Source organism: Macaca fascicularis, chromosome 3 (assembly GCF_037993035.2).
Source record: "Macaca fascicularis isolate 582-1 chromosome 3, T2T-MFA8v1.1".
Lineage (NCBI taxonomy): Eukaryota > Metazoa > Chordata > Mammalia > Primates > Cercopithecidae > Macaca > Macaca fascicularis.
The window spans coordinates 48,148,655-48,167,945 of record NC_088377.1 but is presented as its reverse complement, the minus strand read 5'-3'; the positions used below and the strand labels follow the sequence as shown (position 1 = coordinate 48,167,945).

General features: G+C 42.7%; 1 protein-coding gene across 40 annotated transcripts; it reads right to left on the bottom strand.

The window, feature by feature from the left end:
• Positions 1-373: 373 nt before the first annotated feature.
• Positions 374-19,242, bottom strand: ZNF655 (zinc finger protein 655). Of its 40 annotated transcripts, none has more exons than XM_074034468.1 (6): positions 19,134-19,242; positions 16,908-17,070; positions 15,629-15,714; positions 15,058-15,208; positions 5,014-5,118; positions 374-4,563 (listed from the first exon to the last, which is right to left on the bottom strand). In XM_074034468.1, the coding sequence occupies exons 2-6, from the start codon at positions 17,041-17,043 to the stop codon at positions 3,224-3,226; spliced, it is 1,818 nt and encodes a 605-aa protein (XP_073890569.1). In that variant the 5' UTR covers positions 17,044-17,070; positions 19,134-19,242; the 3' UTR covers positions 374-3,223. The 40 variants fall into 40 exon arrangements, 37 of the variants coding, with proteins under 37 accessions (XP_073890569.1, XP_073890571.1, XP_073890568.1 ...); XM_074034470.1 differs by having other exon boundaries at positions 15,058-15,184; XM_074034467.1 differs by lacking the exon at positions 19,134-19,242 and adding an exon at positions 18,900-19,070.
• Positions 19,243-19,291: the final 49 nt, after the last annotated feature.

Sequence of the window (19,291 nt, the reverse complement as noted above, 5' to 3'; positions counted from 1 at the left end):
CAATCACTTGAACCCGAGGCGGAGGTTGCAGTGAGCCAAGATTGCGCCACTGCACTCCAGCCTGGGCAACAGAATGAGACTCTGTCTCAAAAAAAAAAAAAAAAAAAAAAAAATTCCTAGTTCTACTGAAACCTCAAACTATTTAGTCTTATTTTATATACCAACAACTTCCCAATCAAATCTGCTTTAAGTTCCAAACATTCAGCTTTTGTTCCAGAGGTCTGTGGAAAAGCAAGCTTTGCATCAATGCAAAGGAAAATGATCCACTCTTGCTGTGAAGCAAGTTTCAGGAAGGAAAGGAGTTGCAGCCAGAGGTGATTCCAACATTCCCAAATGCTTCTGGCTGAGACCTTCAGATTTTGTTTGAAACAAATTCTCAGAATACCAAACACACCTTTATTCAAGTGGAAGTACAAAAGCACATTCCTAAACCAAATGCATACATGTGATTTTTACATATTCTGCTTTTTAGGGATTACATAATCCTGTTTCAGTCACCACAGGTGACTACTGGTCTCTATACATAAGGGTATACATGTTTGATAGGAAAAAACACATGCATTTTTCATTTGCTTTTACATTTAGATCAATTCATTTATATATCAATTTCATTTAGATTCCTACCTTGCCTTGATGAGATCCTATTCTTGCTGATGGCAAAGAAGTAAAATATAGTGGCAGAACTATCCTAGAGGTTAGCCATAGGAAGATTACAGAGTGAGCAATATATTTTTATATATTTGTTGAGGGTCCCTACTGAATATTATTAACACTGAACTATGAAAGCCTCAATTGCTGGACTGACAACAAGAATTTTAAACATCTGTCTCACTCACAAAATGTTATAAAGCTTAAGACAGAAAAATACAAAATGTTTTGACATTACCTAAAGAATCATGAACTCTTGTTCGGTGTATGATGGTGGCCCTGAACTTGAGCCAACATCTGTAATCACTTTTATCAATCAAAAAGCCATGTTCTTTTATATAGCCTGTAGACTATCAAAATACAAAAATGTGGCAATGGATAAACAACTATACACAAAGCCCTCACACTTCAAATACTGTCCTGGATTGATGAGGGGGGAAGCAGAATTCAATATTTATCTGCAATCCTAATGGTTAAAATTTTACCAGGAACAGACCTGCCACTCTCTTGAAATACTGTCTCTGAGATTAACATAAGAACAGCATCATCTCTGTTGGAAGGCTACATTCCCATATGATGCTGATTTGTGTGTGTTTTTATTTATTTTATTTATTTATTTATTTGAGACAGAGTCCCGCTCTGTCGCCCAGGCTGGAGTGCAGTGGCGCGACCTCAGCTCACTGTAACCTCCACCTCCCAGGTTCAGGCGGTTCTCCTGCCTCAGCCTCCTGAGTAGCTGGGATTACAGGCACACGCCACCACGCCCGGCTAATTTTTGTATTTTTAGAACAGACGGGGTTTCACCAAGTTGGCCAGGATGGTCTGGATCGCCTGACCTCGTGATCCACCTGCCTCAGCCTCCCAAAGTGCTGGGATTACAGGTGTGAGCCACCGCGCCCAGCCTGTGTATCTTCTTTATGTTTACCCTACCAAAAGCAGACCTGAGCATTTTGCTGGCCTGAGAGGTATATAAAAGAACTCTAAGCTTAGGCATGCAGAATAGGCACTGGATGAATGTAGTGAGGCTACCAGGAGTCTTGGTGGCTCCCTGATGTCCTTATCATCTCTCTTCTTCGCAGACTGTGGATGCACATAAGACAGCTAAAACCTTGGGCATCATTTGAAAATGTCTGGCTGCCTGCTACAATCTCAGGAGAGAGAATCCTTCATACTTACATTGGACTGGATGTATTTTCAATCCAATTATTTTTCTAAAAAAGATGCTTCGCTTTAGGAAATAAGACACCAGACCAGCAACATCAAGTAGGTATGGAATACTTGCTGGTGAAACGCTTAAAATTAGGAAACTTCTAAATCTTCTAAAGGTGATTAAGAGAATGGAGAAGTTAATCAACAGGAATCCAAGTGTTGTGGCTGTAAAGCAATATGACATAGGATCCCTAGTAAAGAGCAGGCCTAAGAGTTGGTTTTGGAGAGAACTTAGGCCAAGAACAGCAGAAAAAGCTAAATGAGCTACTTATGTCAATGTGTTTTAACACTGGTGCATTAGCAGTATCTTACGGAAGTTGTGAACACTAAGAACCAATTTCAAAAAAAAAATAAAAATGTTTATAGGGCATATTAAAATAAAAACAGCTTAAATGAGTTCTATGAATAAAATAGGCCCGGCACAGTGACTCACGCCTGTAACCCCAGCACTTTGGGAGGACAGGTGGGAGGATTGCTCGAGGCCAGGAATTTGAGACCAGCCTGGGCAACAAAGCAAGACCCCATCTCTGTTCTTTTTAATATCAAAATTATAATAAAAAAGTAAAAATAAATGTACCTACTTAGAATACATATTAAATAAAGGAACTCCATGAGAAAATGGCACTGCATTTACCAAGTCAACCCTAAATTTTTGTGTAATGAAAAAGATTGGGACTACATATTAACAATTTCATAAACAAATAATCAACAATTTTCTCTCCATTATTTTGATGTTGGGTAAAGCCTGAAATGTGGTGTCAAGTTTTTCCATTTGCATTACATCAAATTCTTGTCTACTACGGATATTCTGATATGACAAAGACTAAACTCCTATTGAAAGATTTGCCATTTACTACACTCAAATAAGTTATCTTAGGTATAAATTCTTTGATGTTGAATGAGTGTTGGGTTATGACTGAATCTCCTCACACACATACATGTTTATTACATTTATAATCTTTTTGCATGGCATGAATTTGATACTAAACAAGGTAGTTTCTTTGACTGATGGCTTTTTCACATTCACTGCAGCAATGGAATTTTATTCCCGTGTGAATTATCCGAATGTGACTAAGATATGAAAATATTAACAGCATGAAAAATTTACCACATTCAATACATTTATAAGATTTCTCACTGGTATCGATTTCCGGAGTCAATTAGAAGTTTAACACTAATACCTTTTCTTCATTCGTCACATTCAGAGGGTTTCCCTCTGGTGTGAATTATCTGATGCTGAGCAATGGTTGAGCTATGACTGAAGGTTTTACCACATGCAGTACATACATGATTTCTCTCTGGTGTGAACGCTCAGATGCTGAATGAAGCCTGAATTTGACTAAATGTCTTCCCATCTTCATTACATTCATGAGTTCTCTTTGGTATGAATGCTCTGATGTTGAACCAGGTGTGCTCTCTGACTGGAGTTCTTTTCCCATACATCACAATCAAAGGCTTTCTGTCTGGTGAGGACTTCTTGTTGCAGGATAAGATCTGAGCTATGACTGTAACTACCCTCATACTCATTACATTCATATGATTTCTCTTTCCTATGCATTTTGTGATGCTGAATAAGGCATGAGGTTTGACTGAAAGCTTTTCCACATTCATTACATTCATGCGCTTTCTCTCCTGTGTGAATTCTTTGATGCTGAATGAGATGTGAATTCAATCTGAAGTCTTTTCCACATTCATTACACGTATAGGGCTTTTCTCTGAAATGAATTCCTTGTTGTTTAATATAGGTCAACCCATATTCATCATACTCATAGGCTTTCTCTTCATGATGGACCCTCTGATGTTCAAGTAGGTATGAAGTATGGCAGAAGTCACTGCCACATATAGTACACTTACAGGGCATCTCTTTGTGAATTTTCTGATGTTGAGTAAGGTGGACACTACGACTGAAGACTCTTTCACAACTGCTACATTTGTAAGATTTGGCTCTGGTGTGAATTTTCTTGTGCTGAATAATGCCTGAGCTTGGACTACAGGATTTATCAGACGCTTCACAGGATTTATCAGATGCTTCACATTTGTAAGGTTTTTCTCTAGTGTGTATTCTTTTATGTCGACTAAGACTTGAGCTCTGACTGAAAGACTTCTCACATTCTTTACATTTGTAGGGCTTCTCTCTAGTATGGATTCTCTGATGTCTAGTAAGGGCTGAACTCTGATGGAAAATTTTCCCACATACATCACATTTATAGGATTTCTCAGTGTTAGGGATGCTCTCCCATTTATTAAGGTGGGAGAGATCCATTAAGCTTTCCTTACATTCACTACTCTGAAAATCCTGTGTTAGATTTATGTGTTCATGTTTACCAGAGGCTGAATTCTGGCTGAAGCTCATGTCGTACTTATCACTGTCATCGGTCTTCTGTATTCTAAGAACTCTCTGATCCGCATCAATAGTAGAGTCCAGACTGAAGCTTTTCTCGGGTTCATTACATTCATTGTTCTTCTCACTGGTGAAGGTTTCCTTGCTGATTGTTATTTGCCTAAACTCTCTCTCCAGGTACAGAAATTTCCTTAGAATTTCCTGAAGCCTTTCTAATCTGTCCTCAGACTTATACACTTCTCTAGTCTCAGGAACTTGGGTAATACCGTGTTTGAGTCTTCCTACTCTCACTTTGTACGAATGTACTTCTTCCGAAATTTTCTGCTTAGGAATCGACAGCTTGTTTTCTTCTCTGGTCTCTCCATCTGATACAATATATAAATAGAAAATGCAAACGTAATCTGTACCCTGTGCTTAGGAAAAGAAAACTCAGATGAGAAAACTAAACAATGTAGTATCTACAAGGACAAGAAAAGTTTATTTCCTCTGAAAAACAGGCACAAAATCTCAACAGCAGAAGTAAGGGCATAAACAGGAGCAGTGAGGTAAAACAGCGGACATGTTCAGCAGAGTAAGGAGATAACAGGGAAACAGTTGAAAGAATTTTAGATAAGCAACTTCATTAGGGGTCTAGTACGACATATGCACAGGTACTAAACAAATGGGAAAGGTCAGCCTAACTGAAGGGAAAAGGAAGGAACTCTCCATGCTAGCACACACACAGAGCTTTTCATTCTGAGTGCCAAAGCAGCTACAACTTGGCTGAACAACTGAACTTTACTTCTCTACTAATTGATTGATTCTGCCTTACTCACCTGAGCAGTCACCTCTTAAGACTTCTCTAGTCTTAGTTTCCAGATCAAAGACCTGTAGATCCTGTTCCAGCTGGGAGATCCCATCAGGCTTGGAAATTGGAAATCCTGCTCATAGAGAAGGAAATGGAATGTGGCAATGTATCCCCAGGTCCTACACCAGTCACTTTTTCTTTTAACTAATGATTAAGAGAGAGAGGTCAATTCTGAGAAGGCATTAATTAGGAAGGCCTGGAGAGTGAAGAGGGCAAAGATCTTCTACAAGGAGCTCAGATTTGTGCTCTAGAGAGATGTGTGTTAAGGGGCAAGGTGATGACTTGGGAGCAGAAGGATTCATTTAAATATTATTCAGACAACAGAATGTGTGCATGGGTTTGTCTTCACAGAAGTTATCATTATCACTCTCCATCTGTTACCTAAAGATTAATCTTCAGATTAGATCTGGTCTACAAGTATCAAAACGGAGGTCATCAAAATATAATTCTGCTGGACTGGAGAAAGGTGAAACTCAAGCACCTGCTGCACGGTTAGCTAACCTGTAGCAACAGAATCAGTGAAAACGAAATAAATATTCTAAGGACCAATCTCAAGAAACAATTTGTTTCAGTGCACATAAGAAAAAAAAGAGTAATATGACACATTCTTACCCATTAGGAGTGTAGTATTTATTCGATAAACATTTATGAAGTGCCTCCTCTATGCAAAGCATGCAGGGGAGAAAGAGGCCAAGAAGGTCCCTTCCCTTGAGGACCTCACACTCTACACAGAAACAGCTCTAAACAACTAACTACAATAAAATATAGAGAGTAAAGTGCAATCAGTGCATCTTCACATAAAACAGTCCTTCTATGGCTTGCATAATGCAATGATTGGATATAAATCTCTTTTAAGGCTAAAGCAACACACAGTCAGCTTCCAAAGAGACAGAATTTTAATACTATTAGTATCAAAGGGCAGTTTTTATATTTGTCCATCCCAGAAAGCTTCTAATAGCACACATACAAGGTCTGGCTCAAGCCCCTCATCTCCAAAAACCTTTCTCTTCATTTACTGAATGTGTACCAAATTTGTTAGTTGTTCCTCTTATCCTGACATGTCACATATAATGGTGTTTACATAGATTTTTTTTAAGTGGTTTCAGGCATTATCACTCATACTTGATTTATAAACTCTTTGATAGAAGGGACCAGGTATCTTTTATCTTGTACTTCTTTTCATTAATTTACTTAACAGCTACTTATTGAGTGCCAACTCTGTGCGCCCAAGCATCAGTGTATTAAAAGCCACCCAATTTTATAAAAAGGGCACTGGGGCTGGAAAATATGAAGAGCTGACAGCTGCCCCGAAAATTCCACGTGAGAGCCTATGAGCAAGGAGATCAGAATAGATAGAAGAAAAGTATTTACTGTGTTTCTGAAATCCTGCTGGACATTTAGAGTCAGTTCTCCTTGTGGATATTTATTTAATTAAGGTCTGCTATGTCAAATGAAATCGTTTCGGAAGTTTAAAAAGTAAAGTTAGTGTAACATGAAGCAGCAATCAATATTATTCTCAGAATTCCAATAACATAATTTGCAACTTTTAACTGAGATATTTAAGGTGTCTGTCGATATTTAGTAACTGAAAGAAATTCTGGCTGTTTATTCCATATCTACACTTAAAACACATACGCACAACCAAAAAGGTGGTCTTGATATAGGATGAGGGGTTTGATTTTAGACATCTGTTTAATGTAATGTAGGAAGGTGTAAGAGAAAATGCCCAGCAGATGAGTATGCAAACACATACAGAGTAATAAAATGGACTTCAGAGAGTAAGAAGGGAAAGGGTGGGAGAAGAGACAAGGGATAAAAAACTACATATTAGGCACAATGTACACTATTCCAGTGACAGGTGCACTAAAATCTCAAAATTCACCACTATGTGATATAATTCATCCATGTAACAAAAAACCACTTGTACCCCCAACACTACTGAAATAACTTTAAAAAAAAAAAAAAAAGAGAGAGAAAACGCTGAGCAGGCACAGATACAATATCACAGTTTAGAAGAGGGAACAGGGTGGGCCGGGCGCGGTGGCTCAAGCCTGTAATCCCAGCACTTTGGGAGGCCGAGACGGGTGGATCACAAGGTCAGGAGATCGAGACCATCCTGGCTAACACAGTGAAACCCCATCTCTACTAAAAAATACAAAAAACTAGCCAGGCGAGCTGGCGGGCGCCTGTGGTCCCAGCTACTCGGGAGGCTGAGGCAGGAGAATGGCGTGAACCCGGGAGGCGGAGCTTGCAGTGAGCTGAGATCAGGCCACTGCACTCCAGCCTGGGCGACAGAGCGAGACTCCGTCTCAAAAAAAAAAAAAAAAAAAAAAAGAAGAGGGAACAGGGTATCATCAGTATCATCAAAATATTATTAAGTTTTACCAAGTATTTGGTAGGTGTGAAGTACCATGCCAAGAGCTCTCTAGGTTTTCACTCATTTAATACATAAATTTAAAAGGTAGAAACTATTATTATAGCCATTTTACAGATGGGAATACTAAGATTCACAGAGGTTAAGTAGCTTGCCCAAGGTTACAATAACTGGCAATGCTTAGTTTTCAAATCTGTAGAGTCTTATTTCAAAACCTAGCCTTTAAACAATCTGCTAGTTAAAAAAAAAAAAATTATATATATATATATATATATATATATGATTTTGCCTCCTAACAAGCCCTGAAAAAAAATAAATAATGATTGTGGACAAAATTCATCCCTTCCTCCAAATTACACACAGAAAGAACATGTAAGTTTTCTTGCCACTAGCCTAAATGCCTGTTTCCTAAATTTAACTCAAAACTTTGCTTTCAAAAATATGTACTTGCTTTACATTTTTCCTGTTTAAAATTAATGTATTAAAACCTTTTGATTTTATTTAAATCTTGAGTTTTCTAATATGATTTATAAAATATTGACAGTGAAGTAAAAGGTAATAATACAAACAACAAAGAAAAAGTGATTAGAATAATACACGGTGAGCCAGGAGCCTAAATAATTGGGAGTTGTAGAAGTGTTACTTAAAAGGGATCTATGGCTGGGCACAGAAGCTCACATCTGTAATTCCAGCACTTTGGGAGGCCAAGACGGACAGATCGCTTCAGCCCAAGAGTCAGAGACCAGCCTGGGCAACATAGTGAGATCCCATCTCTACAAAAAATACAAAAATTAGCCAGGCATGGTGGCACATGCCTGTAGTCCCAGCTACTTGGGAGGCTGAGGCATAATGATCCCTTGAGCTCAGAAGGTCCAGGCTGCAGTGAGCTGAGATCACACCATTGTACTCCAGCCTGGGTGAGAGTGAGATCCTGTCAGTCAGTCAGTCAATCAACCAATAAACCAATCAATGGGATCTATGTACCAGGCATGGTGGCTCACACATATAATCCCAGCACTTTGACAAGCCAAGGCAGGAGGATCTCATGAGCTCAGAAATTTGAGACCTGACTGGGGAACACAGACTCTGTTGCTACAAAAAATTAAAATTAAAAATTAAAAGTGATCTAAAAGATGATTTATTTTCAAGGAAATGCAAATCCCTTTACAATAAAAATGCAAACCCCGGCCAGGCGCAGTGACTCACGCCTGTAATCCTAGCACTTTGGGAGGCCAAGGCGGGCAGATCACAAGGTCAGGAGATCAAGACCATACTGGCTAACACAGTGAAACCCCGTCTCTACTAAAAATACCAAAAGTTAGCCAGGCATGGTGGCGGGTGCCTGTAGTCCCAGCTACTCGGGAAGCTGAGGCAGGAGAATCGCTTGAACCCAGGAGGCAGAGGTTGCAGTGAGCTGAGATCGCGCCACTGCACTCTAGCCTGGGCAACAGAGTGAGACTCCATTTCAAAAAAACAAAACAAAACAAAAAATGCAAACCCCTAAGCAATAATCCAAACAAAAATCAATTTGAGGAAACTCCACTATAAATAAATAATTGGAACACATTCCTAAAATTTTTATTTGTATTTAAAAATCTGGTCTATAGCTCGTATCACTTGCTGTTCTTTCCAAAATATTAAAGTTACTAGCACAAGCCAGGTACTTAATTTTTTTTTTTTTTTTTTGGTGGGGGGGGTATGGAGTTACCCAGGCTGGAGTACAATGCCACAATCTTGGCTCGCTGCAACCTCCACCTCCCGGGTTCAAGTGATTCTCCAGCCTCAGCCTCCTGGGTAGCTGGAATCACAGGCACATACCACCACGCCTGGCTAATTTTTGTATTTTTAGTAGAGACAGGGTTTCACCATGTTGGTCAGGCTGGTCTCGAACTCCTGACCTTGTGATCCGCCCATCTCACCCTCCCAAAGTGCTGGGATTACAAGCGTGAGCCACCACACCCAGTACAAGCCAGGTACTTATATGCATAATCAAATTCAATGCTGTACAACCCAGAAGGTAGACATTGTTTTTCATGTTTTATAAATGAAGAAAATGAGTGTCAGATTAAATAATTTGCTCAACATACTGGAACCCAAGTTTGATCCCACAGTTTATATTCTTTCCAACCTACCATACTGCCTATCAAAGAAAGCATTAGTAGCAGGTTCTCTTGACACTGATGTGAATGCCTTTTTGTTTTGTTTTGTTTTGTTTTGTTTTTTTTTGAGACAGAGTCTCACTCTGTCGCCCAGGCTGGAGTACTCTGGAGGCACGATCTCAGCTCACTGCAACCTCCACCTCTTGGGTTCAAGTGATTCTTCTGCCTCAGCCTCCAGAGTAGCTGAGATTACTGGCATGTGCCACTATGCCCAGCTAATTTTATTTTTAGTAGAGACGGGGTTTCTCCATGTTGGTCAGGCTGATCTCGAACTCTCAACCTCAGATGATCTGCCCGCCTAGGCCTCCCAAAGTGCTGGGATTACAGGTGGCTCATGCCACCACGCCCGGCCAACTCTATGCTTTCAAAATATGCACTTGTTTTACATTTTTCCCATTTAAAATTAACGTATTAAAACCTTTTGATTTTAAGGCTGGATGTGGATCACATGAGGCCAAGAGTTCAAGACCAGCCTGACCAACATGGCAAAATCCCATCTCTACTAAAAATACAAAAATTAGCTGGGTATGGTGGTGCATGCCTGTAGTCCCAGCTACTCTGGAGGCTGAGGTACAAGAATAGCTTTGGGCCTGGGAGGTGGAGGTTGCAGTGAGCTGACATTGTGCCACCACACTCCAGCCTGAGTGACAGAGCAAGCCTCTTGTCTAAAAAAAAAAAAAAAAAAAAAAAAGATTTTATTTAAATCTTGAGAGTTTTCTAATAAAATTTATTTTAATCTGGTCTTCAAAAATAACAGTTAAAGCCGAGCGTGGTGTTGGCTCACATGTGTAATCCCAGGACTTTGGGGAGCTGAGGCAGGCAGATCACTTGAGTCCAGAAGTTCAACAGCCTGGGTAACAGCTAAATACCTTCTTTACTAAAAATAGAAAAAAATTACACTGTGGTACAGGCCTATATGCCCCACTACATAGAAGGCTGAGGTAGGAGGATCACCTGAGTCTGGGGGGAAGTCCAGGCTGCAGTGAGCTGTTATTTTGCCACTGTATTCCAGCCTGGGAGACAAGAGGAGACCCTGTCTCAAAAATAGTAATAATAATATTTAAAATCTGCCATATTATATGGTTTGCTGCTTTTACTACAGCTATGCTTTTAGCCATCTGAAAGTTTCACGCTTTTCTTCCTGGTCCTTAATACACAAATAATCTCTCTCCATAGCAATATCATTCTTTTGTAGATACCTGCTGGACTGGAATGTGTCCCTAGAGAGTTTTACTTTTTGAGTGCATGTCCTTCTGGTCCCAAACTATAAACTGGCCTGTCTGTCCAATTTGTTATGGCATTTTGAATTTTTCTTGTCATCAGAGTACACACAACTCACCAAAAATATTAAAAACTTCACGTGTAGTTGAACTTATAGTCCTAAAGGCACAAAGTAGTGAGAAAGTGCAGGGGCTTCAGAGGCAGATCTGGTCCCAATCCTCTCACTGATCCTGCAAAGATCACTTAACTTCTCTGAGCCTCAGTTTCCTCAGATATAAAATGGAGCAGTATCATCTGCTCACAGGGTTATAGTAAGGATTAAATGAGATATATATATCTCATTTATATATATATATATATATCCCATTTATATATATATACACACACACATATAAATGTCCTATGTCTGTGTGTGTGTGTGTATGTGTGTGTATACACACACACATATCTATAGCACCCAATAACATACTGGCTGTTCAATAAATATTAAATAGCTGTGACAATGGAAAACATTCTGTGCAAAATCACTGTAATCCTTCATGACATCAAGTTAAAAAAGCAGAGAGTATGTGCCAAACATTCCCAATCTATCGACCCAGTTAGTATCAACTAGAATTTTAACAAGCATGTTTCTGAGGCCAGCTCTAATAGGGCACCTGCCACACTGACCATGTGAAAAGCAACCCGGTCCCCTTTCCCAGTCTTAATCTCCCACACTAAGTAACAGGTAACTTCCCTATGGATAGTGACCCACAAGCAAATTGTTCATTCATCATCAATGGAGTATGTTCCTTTTTAAATTATGTGGTAATGAAAACTACTTATTACCGACTTCTTTACTCAGCTATTTGTACTCTGTATATTTACTGCTACATAGTGGAAGCACTTAAGCAAAGGACCAACGTCCTGATGTCTGTGACAAATACAATCTGGAGGCCGGGCGCAGTGCCTAACACCTGTAATTCCAGCACTTTGGGAGGCCGAGGCAGGCAGATCACCAGGTCAGGAGATCGAGACCATCCTGGCTAAGATGATGAACTCCGTCTTTACTAAAAATACAACAAAAAATTAGCTGGGCATGGTGGTGGGCGCCTGTAGTCCCAGCCACTCGGGAGGCTGAGGCAGGAGAATGGTGTGAACCCGGGAGGCGGAGCTTGCAGTGAGCCGAGATCACACCACTGCATTCCAGCCTGGGCGACACAGTGAGACTCCATCTCAAAAACAAAACAAAACAAAATACAATCTGGAGCTCCTGCCATGAGAAAACGATGTAAACTGGAAAGCAGGACTGAATCATAAAGTCTTGGCTGGGTGCGGTGGCTCACGACTGTAATCCCAGCACTGTGGGAGGCTGACATGGGCAGATCACGAGGTCAGGAGATTGAGACCATCCTGGCTAACATGGTGAAACCCCGTCTCTATTAAAAGTACAAAAAAATTAGTCGGGCGTGGTGGCGAGTGCCTGTAGTCCCAGCTACTTGGGAGGCTGAGGCAGGAGAATGGCATGAACCCAGGAGGTGGAGCTTGCAGTGAGCCGAGATGGTGCCACTGCACTCCAGCATGGGCAACAGAGCGAGACTCCGTCTCAAAAAAAAAAAAAAAAGTCTTACAACCCCAAAAAGTTAAATTAATAAATGTATAAACTTAACCCAGTTGTACCAGAGGTTGCACATTTTTTTTGTTAAACATCAGACCTTGGCGATGACCTTGAGCAGCAAGATATAAATCATTCCCGCAAGCTTAGTGTTCCAATAATGGAACTCTAGGCATAAATGAGTTAAATTTCAGATGAAGTTTGCTGAATCCACAAATATGAAAATGACTTCCCAATGATTGTAAAAATAACTGCTAAGGAGATGCTGCTAACTTGATCACAAAAGCAAGATGAGTAGAAGGGTCTCTTACATCATGTGTATGTCTCTTGTACGTGTAAGTGTGCATGCATGTGGAGTGTGCATGCAGAGATAAGAGAGGAAATGGGATAAAGTTCAATCTATAGCATACTATGCTATTAGACTGCATTAAACTGCTACAAAGTTTCTTTACTTCAAAAAGTAGACAGGTTAACTGTTGGAAACTCTGTAATTATTAGACAAAATTAACAGTACTTTACAATTATATGTATGTCACTTTACAGTTTACAAAGTTATTAAGTAGATATTCATTTTGATGTGCTGAAATAAATTTAACTTCTTTGCCCTCCCTTCTCCCCTCCATCAAGGACAGAATAAGGAACACTTAATCAGGAAAGGCAATATAAACACATCAATCTGTACAGAACCACAAAGAATAAAGGGGAAGAAGGTAGGACCTTGAAGAGGGCCACAGGGACTTCAAGGAAGGAAGAAACCAGAATGTTAAACATGAGGAAAGCCCAGGGTTCACAGGAGAGTTAGGCACCATACGGGGCAGGTTGTGTTTGCCACATAAAAGGAGGGGCACACAGCGTAAGTTTCACATTCTAAAATAATACGAAAAGACCGTAACTGAAGAGCTGAAGTTGGAATTTCTGGTTTCTCACAACACAAGTAGATGATGACCACAAACCATGGTTTCTGAATGAACTGAGTTCAAAATGCATCTGGTTGCAACAGAGGGCTTCCTTGGACCCTAACATTAGAAATTAAACAGAGGTAATTTGAGGAGCTGCGATTTCACACAGTGGTGGCATCCTGGGGAGCTTCTATTCCATCAGTCAAGTTTAATATCTCACAATCGTGGAAAAGGAGTTTCCGAGCAGGGACGAGCAATATCGATGGGAAGCCGATACTTGGGCCATCTCTTGGAGATTCCTGCTGTAAGGATGGCAAGTGTTTCTCCAGAGAAAGCACTTGCCTGGGTATGACTCAGGGCCGGGCAGGAATTCACACTATGAATCCGGGTGGTGGGAAGGCGGAGAAGTATGCCTACAAAGATTAAAGAGCCGGGAATGGAAAACACACTAAAAACCGTCCCAGTGGGCAGGCTGCCTCCCCACAGATAAGAAGACCTTGAATTCTGAGCATAATCAGCGGGAGACAAAGCAATGCCCTGGATACCAGCAGCATAGACAAAGCCAACGGGAAAAAAAAGAAAATAAAACGCGTGATTCAGTATTTACACACACAAAAAGAAGAGTGCAGAAGCAAGCAAGAAACTAAAGAAAAAGGAGGCCAGCTGCAGTGGCTCATGCCTGTAATTCCAGCACTTTGGGAGGCTGAGGAGGGTGGATCACTTGAGGTCAAGAGTTCGAGATCAGCCTGACAAGCACAGTGAAACTCCGTCTCCTCTAAAAATACAAAATTAGCCGGGCGTGGTGGCCCACGCCTGTAATCCCAGCTACTTGGGAGGCTGAGGCAGGAGAATTGCTTGAACCCGGGAGGCAGAGGTTGCAGTGAGCTGAGATTGCACCATTGCACTCCAGCCTGGGCAACAAGAGTGAAACTCTGTCTAAAAATAAAATTAAATTAAAAATATAATATAAAAAATAAACTAAAGAGAAAGGAACAATGCTCACACCAAGGGAGCTGCCGACAAACCCTACTGATGCTTCCCGGCAGCACTACAGCTTGCCTAGTCCCAGCTTCCTACTATACCTTTCAAAATGACAATGGAGAGATATGAGTTAACCATTGACCCCACCTCAGCGTGGGGTAAACGTCTGAGATTTCTGCTGCCCTGGGTGCGGTTACGTTGGATTACCATTCTGGGTGACTCACTGAAATGTACTCACAGTGAGTCATGCCTTCAAATGACATCTCAAGTTCTGCCTGCTTGGAGATACATCTGGGGATCTTAAGGGGTGAGGGACTACTCAGCAAGAAGGAATTTAGCCTGTCTTTTTAAACGGCATTTCTTTTTCCTGGAAAAATGGGAAATTCTCCAATTCTCCAATACAGGGACACTGAGATACCAAAGAGGAAAGTGTCCGGTTGGAGGTTGGGAGGCCACCCTGGGGTCTCTCCTACAAAAATGGAAGAGAGAAGAGTGAGAAACCAAGCAAAGCACAAGAAAGTTTCCCTTTGCTAAAAGGGAACAGATGCCCCACAATGGCCAGAAATATGAACTGGGGATGAGGAGAATATCTCCTCTTGGCACCCCCAAACAAACCTTAATTATCCCTCCCAGAGAAGATGACATGAAAGATAAGGATTCAGAGGTTCTAAGACCTGGAATCTAAGCCACACTCTACAGACCTTCTCAGAGACCTTATACTTATGAAGAAACAAGAAAGTAAAGAAATTCAAATAGATAAACCAAATAATAAGGAAGTCCTTACCCAGTGAGACCACGTTCCCATAATTCTCTAACATCACTTCTCTGTAGAGGTCCCTCTGAACAGGGTCCAGGTATCCCCATTCCTCTCGAGTAAGGTGCACAGCCACATCCTCGAATGTCACAAACTCCTGAAATAACACATCCTGGCTGCTCTGAGGAATGAGAACACTGTAGTACCACGGCCAGAGAATGAAGATCATAGCGAGGGAATGAGAACACTGTAGCATCATGGCCAGAGAATGAAGATCACAGAGAGGGTATCCGGTATGTACTTACGTTGAGGAGGAGGGAGAACAGATTAGAACCTATGGAATAAAGCCCATAACCCTTAAACATCTAATAAGCACCCGTCACACAACCATGAACAAAGAAAAAACAGAGTTTGCTCATGGTACTGGGGAGATGGGAAGTTGGTTTATGTGAAGTCCAGGTCTCTGAAGAGGATCAATTCCCAAACTGGATTCTGCTATTGAAAAAAATTCCAGGCAAGGTCTACAGATGGGATGAGTGAGAGGCCACACTCCATCAGTAGCAATAGTCCCTGAGGAAATGCAGAGGGTTCCTCAGCTCACCTGGTACCTGGCTGTCAAGAGCGCAGCTGCCTGGTCTCCTGGGCTTCCCTCACAGGGAAGAGCAGGCACCTGGGGAACAGGTGGAGCTGAGGGAGGAGAAAGGAGTGAAGGGTGAGAGCAGCCCTAACCCAGGACTCCCTTTCAGAGGAGGCCTCTCCAGCCCAAGGGGTGTCAGCAGGACCCTCCTCAATACTCTAGTAAAACCAATGAACATTTTTTAGGTATTGGGTTGTGTCTACTCTGCTTTGTCTCAGTACTTGCATGTCTTATGCAAGTTTAGACCTGTGATACAGGATTTTCTTAGGAAAGCTTGTATTTCACTTTATTTTCATCACATGACAGTCCTCTTACAGAGGAGTAAGACTATACTTGTTTTGCAGATGGGCAAAGCAAAGCATAAAGACTTATGGGGACTTGTCCTGGGCTAGGGTTATTTAGCAGACTTCTGACCCTTTCCAGGCACTGTTCTAGACACTTGATAAGCCTTTCTCTTGTGAATGGGCACTGTCTCAACCAGTGTGTAAGGCCCCCAAGAACAAGAAATGGTCATCTGTTTCCTCGAAATCTTTTCTACAGTCCCACAATCCCCCACAGCACTCTACACATTGTGCCACTTGATCTGTGTGGGTGACACACAAGTTATTTCAGGCACTAGGGTTAACCACAGGCAATCTAAGACACAGCTCTTACAAAACAAAGGAAGAAAAAGACCAACCTACCTATACGATACAGAAAAGTGTGACTGCATAGTCAAAATACAGTATATATACATTCATACAGGCATTGTGTCCAACCAAGGAATTAAATGGTTGCTTCCTCGACCAAATTTAGTCTAGTCACAAAAAACTGCAGTTACAACAGAATGGATGGCAGGTGACAAAGCAAAGCAAAACTAAGTGAAGGGAACCAGGGAAGGAAAGGTCCTGAATCTAAGAGGAAGTGAGAGCCAGGAAAGGACTGTGAGATGTGGCAAAAGCAGCATATTTTAGAAATTATTCCGGATGTGAGAACTGGGATGAAGTGAAGGTTGCCTGAAGGAAAAACAACCACAGCGAGTAAGTAGCCATCACTCTGCTTATTTAAGAAAGATGAGCTGTCCTTAATAAAAAGGCTCAGACTAGGACTGAACTGAGTCACACCTGCCCCTGCTTTCATTCCTCCCTCTAGGGACCACATTCTTATTCCAGTTCTTGACCTCTCTCACACCAGTCCCAGGAGCCCCCTCGGGAGCCCCTCCACACTCCCACTCTCCCGGATAGAAGTGCTATCTCTGCCTTACCCCCAGCGAGTCCCTGTTCCATGTCGGTGTCCTGCACAAACTGAGGCTCTGGGGACAGACACTCAGACTGGGTCTCCAAAGACTGAAACTGGACCCTTGGTGACCCTGCTGCTTCCTGGGCTGGTATTTCCTCCATCACTGCTCTGGAGGACAATGACCATCACTGCAAGGTGAGATTAAGATAAATTACTGTAATAAGTTAAAACATTTCATCATTTTATATCATCAGGACTTTGCAAAATATCTTACACACTGAGGATATTCAATAAAAATTAGTTGATAATGATTAACCACCCTAAATAAGTTACAGAGGCCTGGCGCGGTGGCTCACGCCTGTAATCCCAGCACTTTGGGAGGCCGAGACGGGCGGATCACGAGGTCAGGAGATCGAGACCACCCTGGCTAACACAGTGAAACCCCGTCTCTACTAAAAAATACAAAAAACTAGCCGGGCGTGGTGGCGGGCACCTGTAGTCCCAGCTACTCAGAAGGCTGAGGCAGGAGTATGGCATAAACCCGGGAGGCGGAGCTTACAGTGAGCTGAGATCCGGCCACTGCACTCCAGCCTGGGTGACAGAGCGAGACTCCAGCCTGGGTGACAGAGCGAGACTCCATCTCAAAAAAAAAAAAAAGTTACAGAAAAATGGGGCCAGGTGCAGTGGCCTGTAATCCCAGCACTTTGGGAGGCTGAGGCGGGACAATCACTTGAGGTCAAGAGTTTGAGACCAGCCTGATCAACATGGTGCAACTTCATCTCTACTAAAAACACAAAAATGAGCCAGCATGCTGGTACTGGTCTGTAATCCCAGCTATTTGGGAGGCTGAGGCAGGAGAATTGCTTGAATCCAGAAGGCATACGTTGCAGTGAGCCAAGATCTCACCACTGCACTCCAACCTGGGTAACAGAGTGAGACTCCGTCTCAAAGAAAAAAAAGAGAAAGAAAGAAAAAGAAATATGGATATGCTTCAGCTTTAAATACTTAAAAACCAAATCATATGATCCAAGTATGGAGGAGTCTCTAATTTGGAATTCGCAGCATTAAAAAAAATCAACACAGTACAATTCAATAGTGTAAAACTTTCTGTAGAAAGTTTAAAATATTTAAAATTGGCCACGTGGGGTGGCTCGAGCCTGTAATCCCAACACTTTGGGAGGCCCAGACGGGTGGATCCCTTAAGCTCAGGAGTTCCAGACCGTCCTGGACAACACGGTGAAACCCCATCTCTACAAAAAATAAAAATAAATAGCCAAGCGTGGTGGGCCAGGCCTGTAGTTCCAGCTACTGCAAAGGCCAAGGAAGGAGAATCGCTTGAGCTTGGGAGGTAGAGGCTGCAGTGAGCTATGACTGCGCCACTACACTCCAGCCTGTATGACAGCCCGTCTCAAATATTTAAAAGTTACAATTTTCTTTGGAGGCTCAAGTTGGTGCCCAGAGAAAAACGCTAGTTATGATTACTCATTTTAATTTTGTTTTAGTAGAGATGGGAGTTTCCCTATGTTGCCCAGGTTGGACTTGAACTCCTGGCCTCAAGCAATCCTCCCACCTCGGCCTCCCAAACTGCGGGGATTACAGGCGTGAACCACCGTGACAGGCCCGCGTTTACGTAAATAAACTCATTTAAATAAATAAATAAACAGCAGCCCCCTTAGGAATGTCTTGGTAACACCGTCAGCCCACTCCGATTTACTAAACGGGCTTGGCAAATAAAACTCCACTTCTGGGGCAGGCCCTTCGCTAACCCAGACCAGCTAGGCTGGCCTTTTCCCGCAATCCTGAGAGCAACGCAGGGAAAAGCCGCGGTTCGAACAGGTTTGAGCGGCGTCCTTCAGGCCCAAGGACGCATGAGGGTGCCGTCCCCCTCCCACCACCCTCGCCCTGGGCCCTCGCCGGGCTCCCAGCTCGGTCCTCAGAAGGCCTTGCCCGGCGCTGCCCTCCTCCCACTTCCCTTTTAGGCCAAGGCAAAGTCCCAAAAGAACCAGGGGGGCCATACCGACCAGCTCGCACCAGGGCACGGTCGTCGGCTCCTGATAGCGGGGCCCTAGGTCCGCGAGGTGAAGAAACCAGGGCTGAAGAAAAACAGGCCCTCCTCGCACCCGGGCCTCCGCGCACTCTCGGGGAAGCAAACCACTGTCGGCCGCGAACAGACGCCGCCTCCTTCTACGCCCGTGAAGGCGAAACAAGCGGCTACCTCACTGCGACCCCAGAACGGCTTCCGGGTACTCACCGAGGGGAGGGGCGGGCCTGGCAGCTGTCCTGTCACCTACACACCCGCGCTCCGGGCCACCACAGCTTCTCCCGGGCCGCTCTAGACACCCCGGAGGCCGGCGCTTCTCGGTAGCACTTCCGGCGACGGACTGCAGGGCCCAGAATGAGGGCCCCCTC

Bases quoted from the DNA above. Each gene is read 5' to 3' on its own strand.
- ZNF655 (XM_065540954.1), bottom strand. From the start codon at position 17,043: ATGGAGGAAATACCAGCCCAGGAAGCAGCAGGGTCACCAAGGGTCCAG. The intron at 5,119-15,057 runs GTAAGGACTTCC...CTCTATGAGCAG, and splicing joins TGGGAACGTGGTCTCACTGG to GATTTCCAATTTCCAAGCCT. The intron at 4,564-5,013 runs GTGAGTAAGGCA...ATATTGTATCAG, and splicing joins CTTAAGAGGTGACTGCTCAG to ATGGAGAGACCAGAGAAGAA.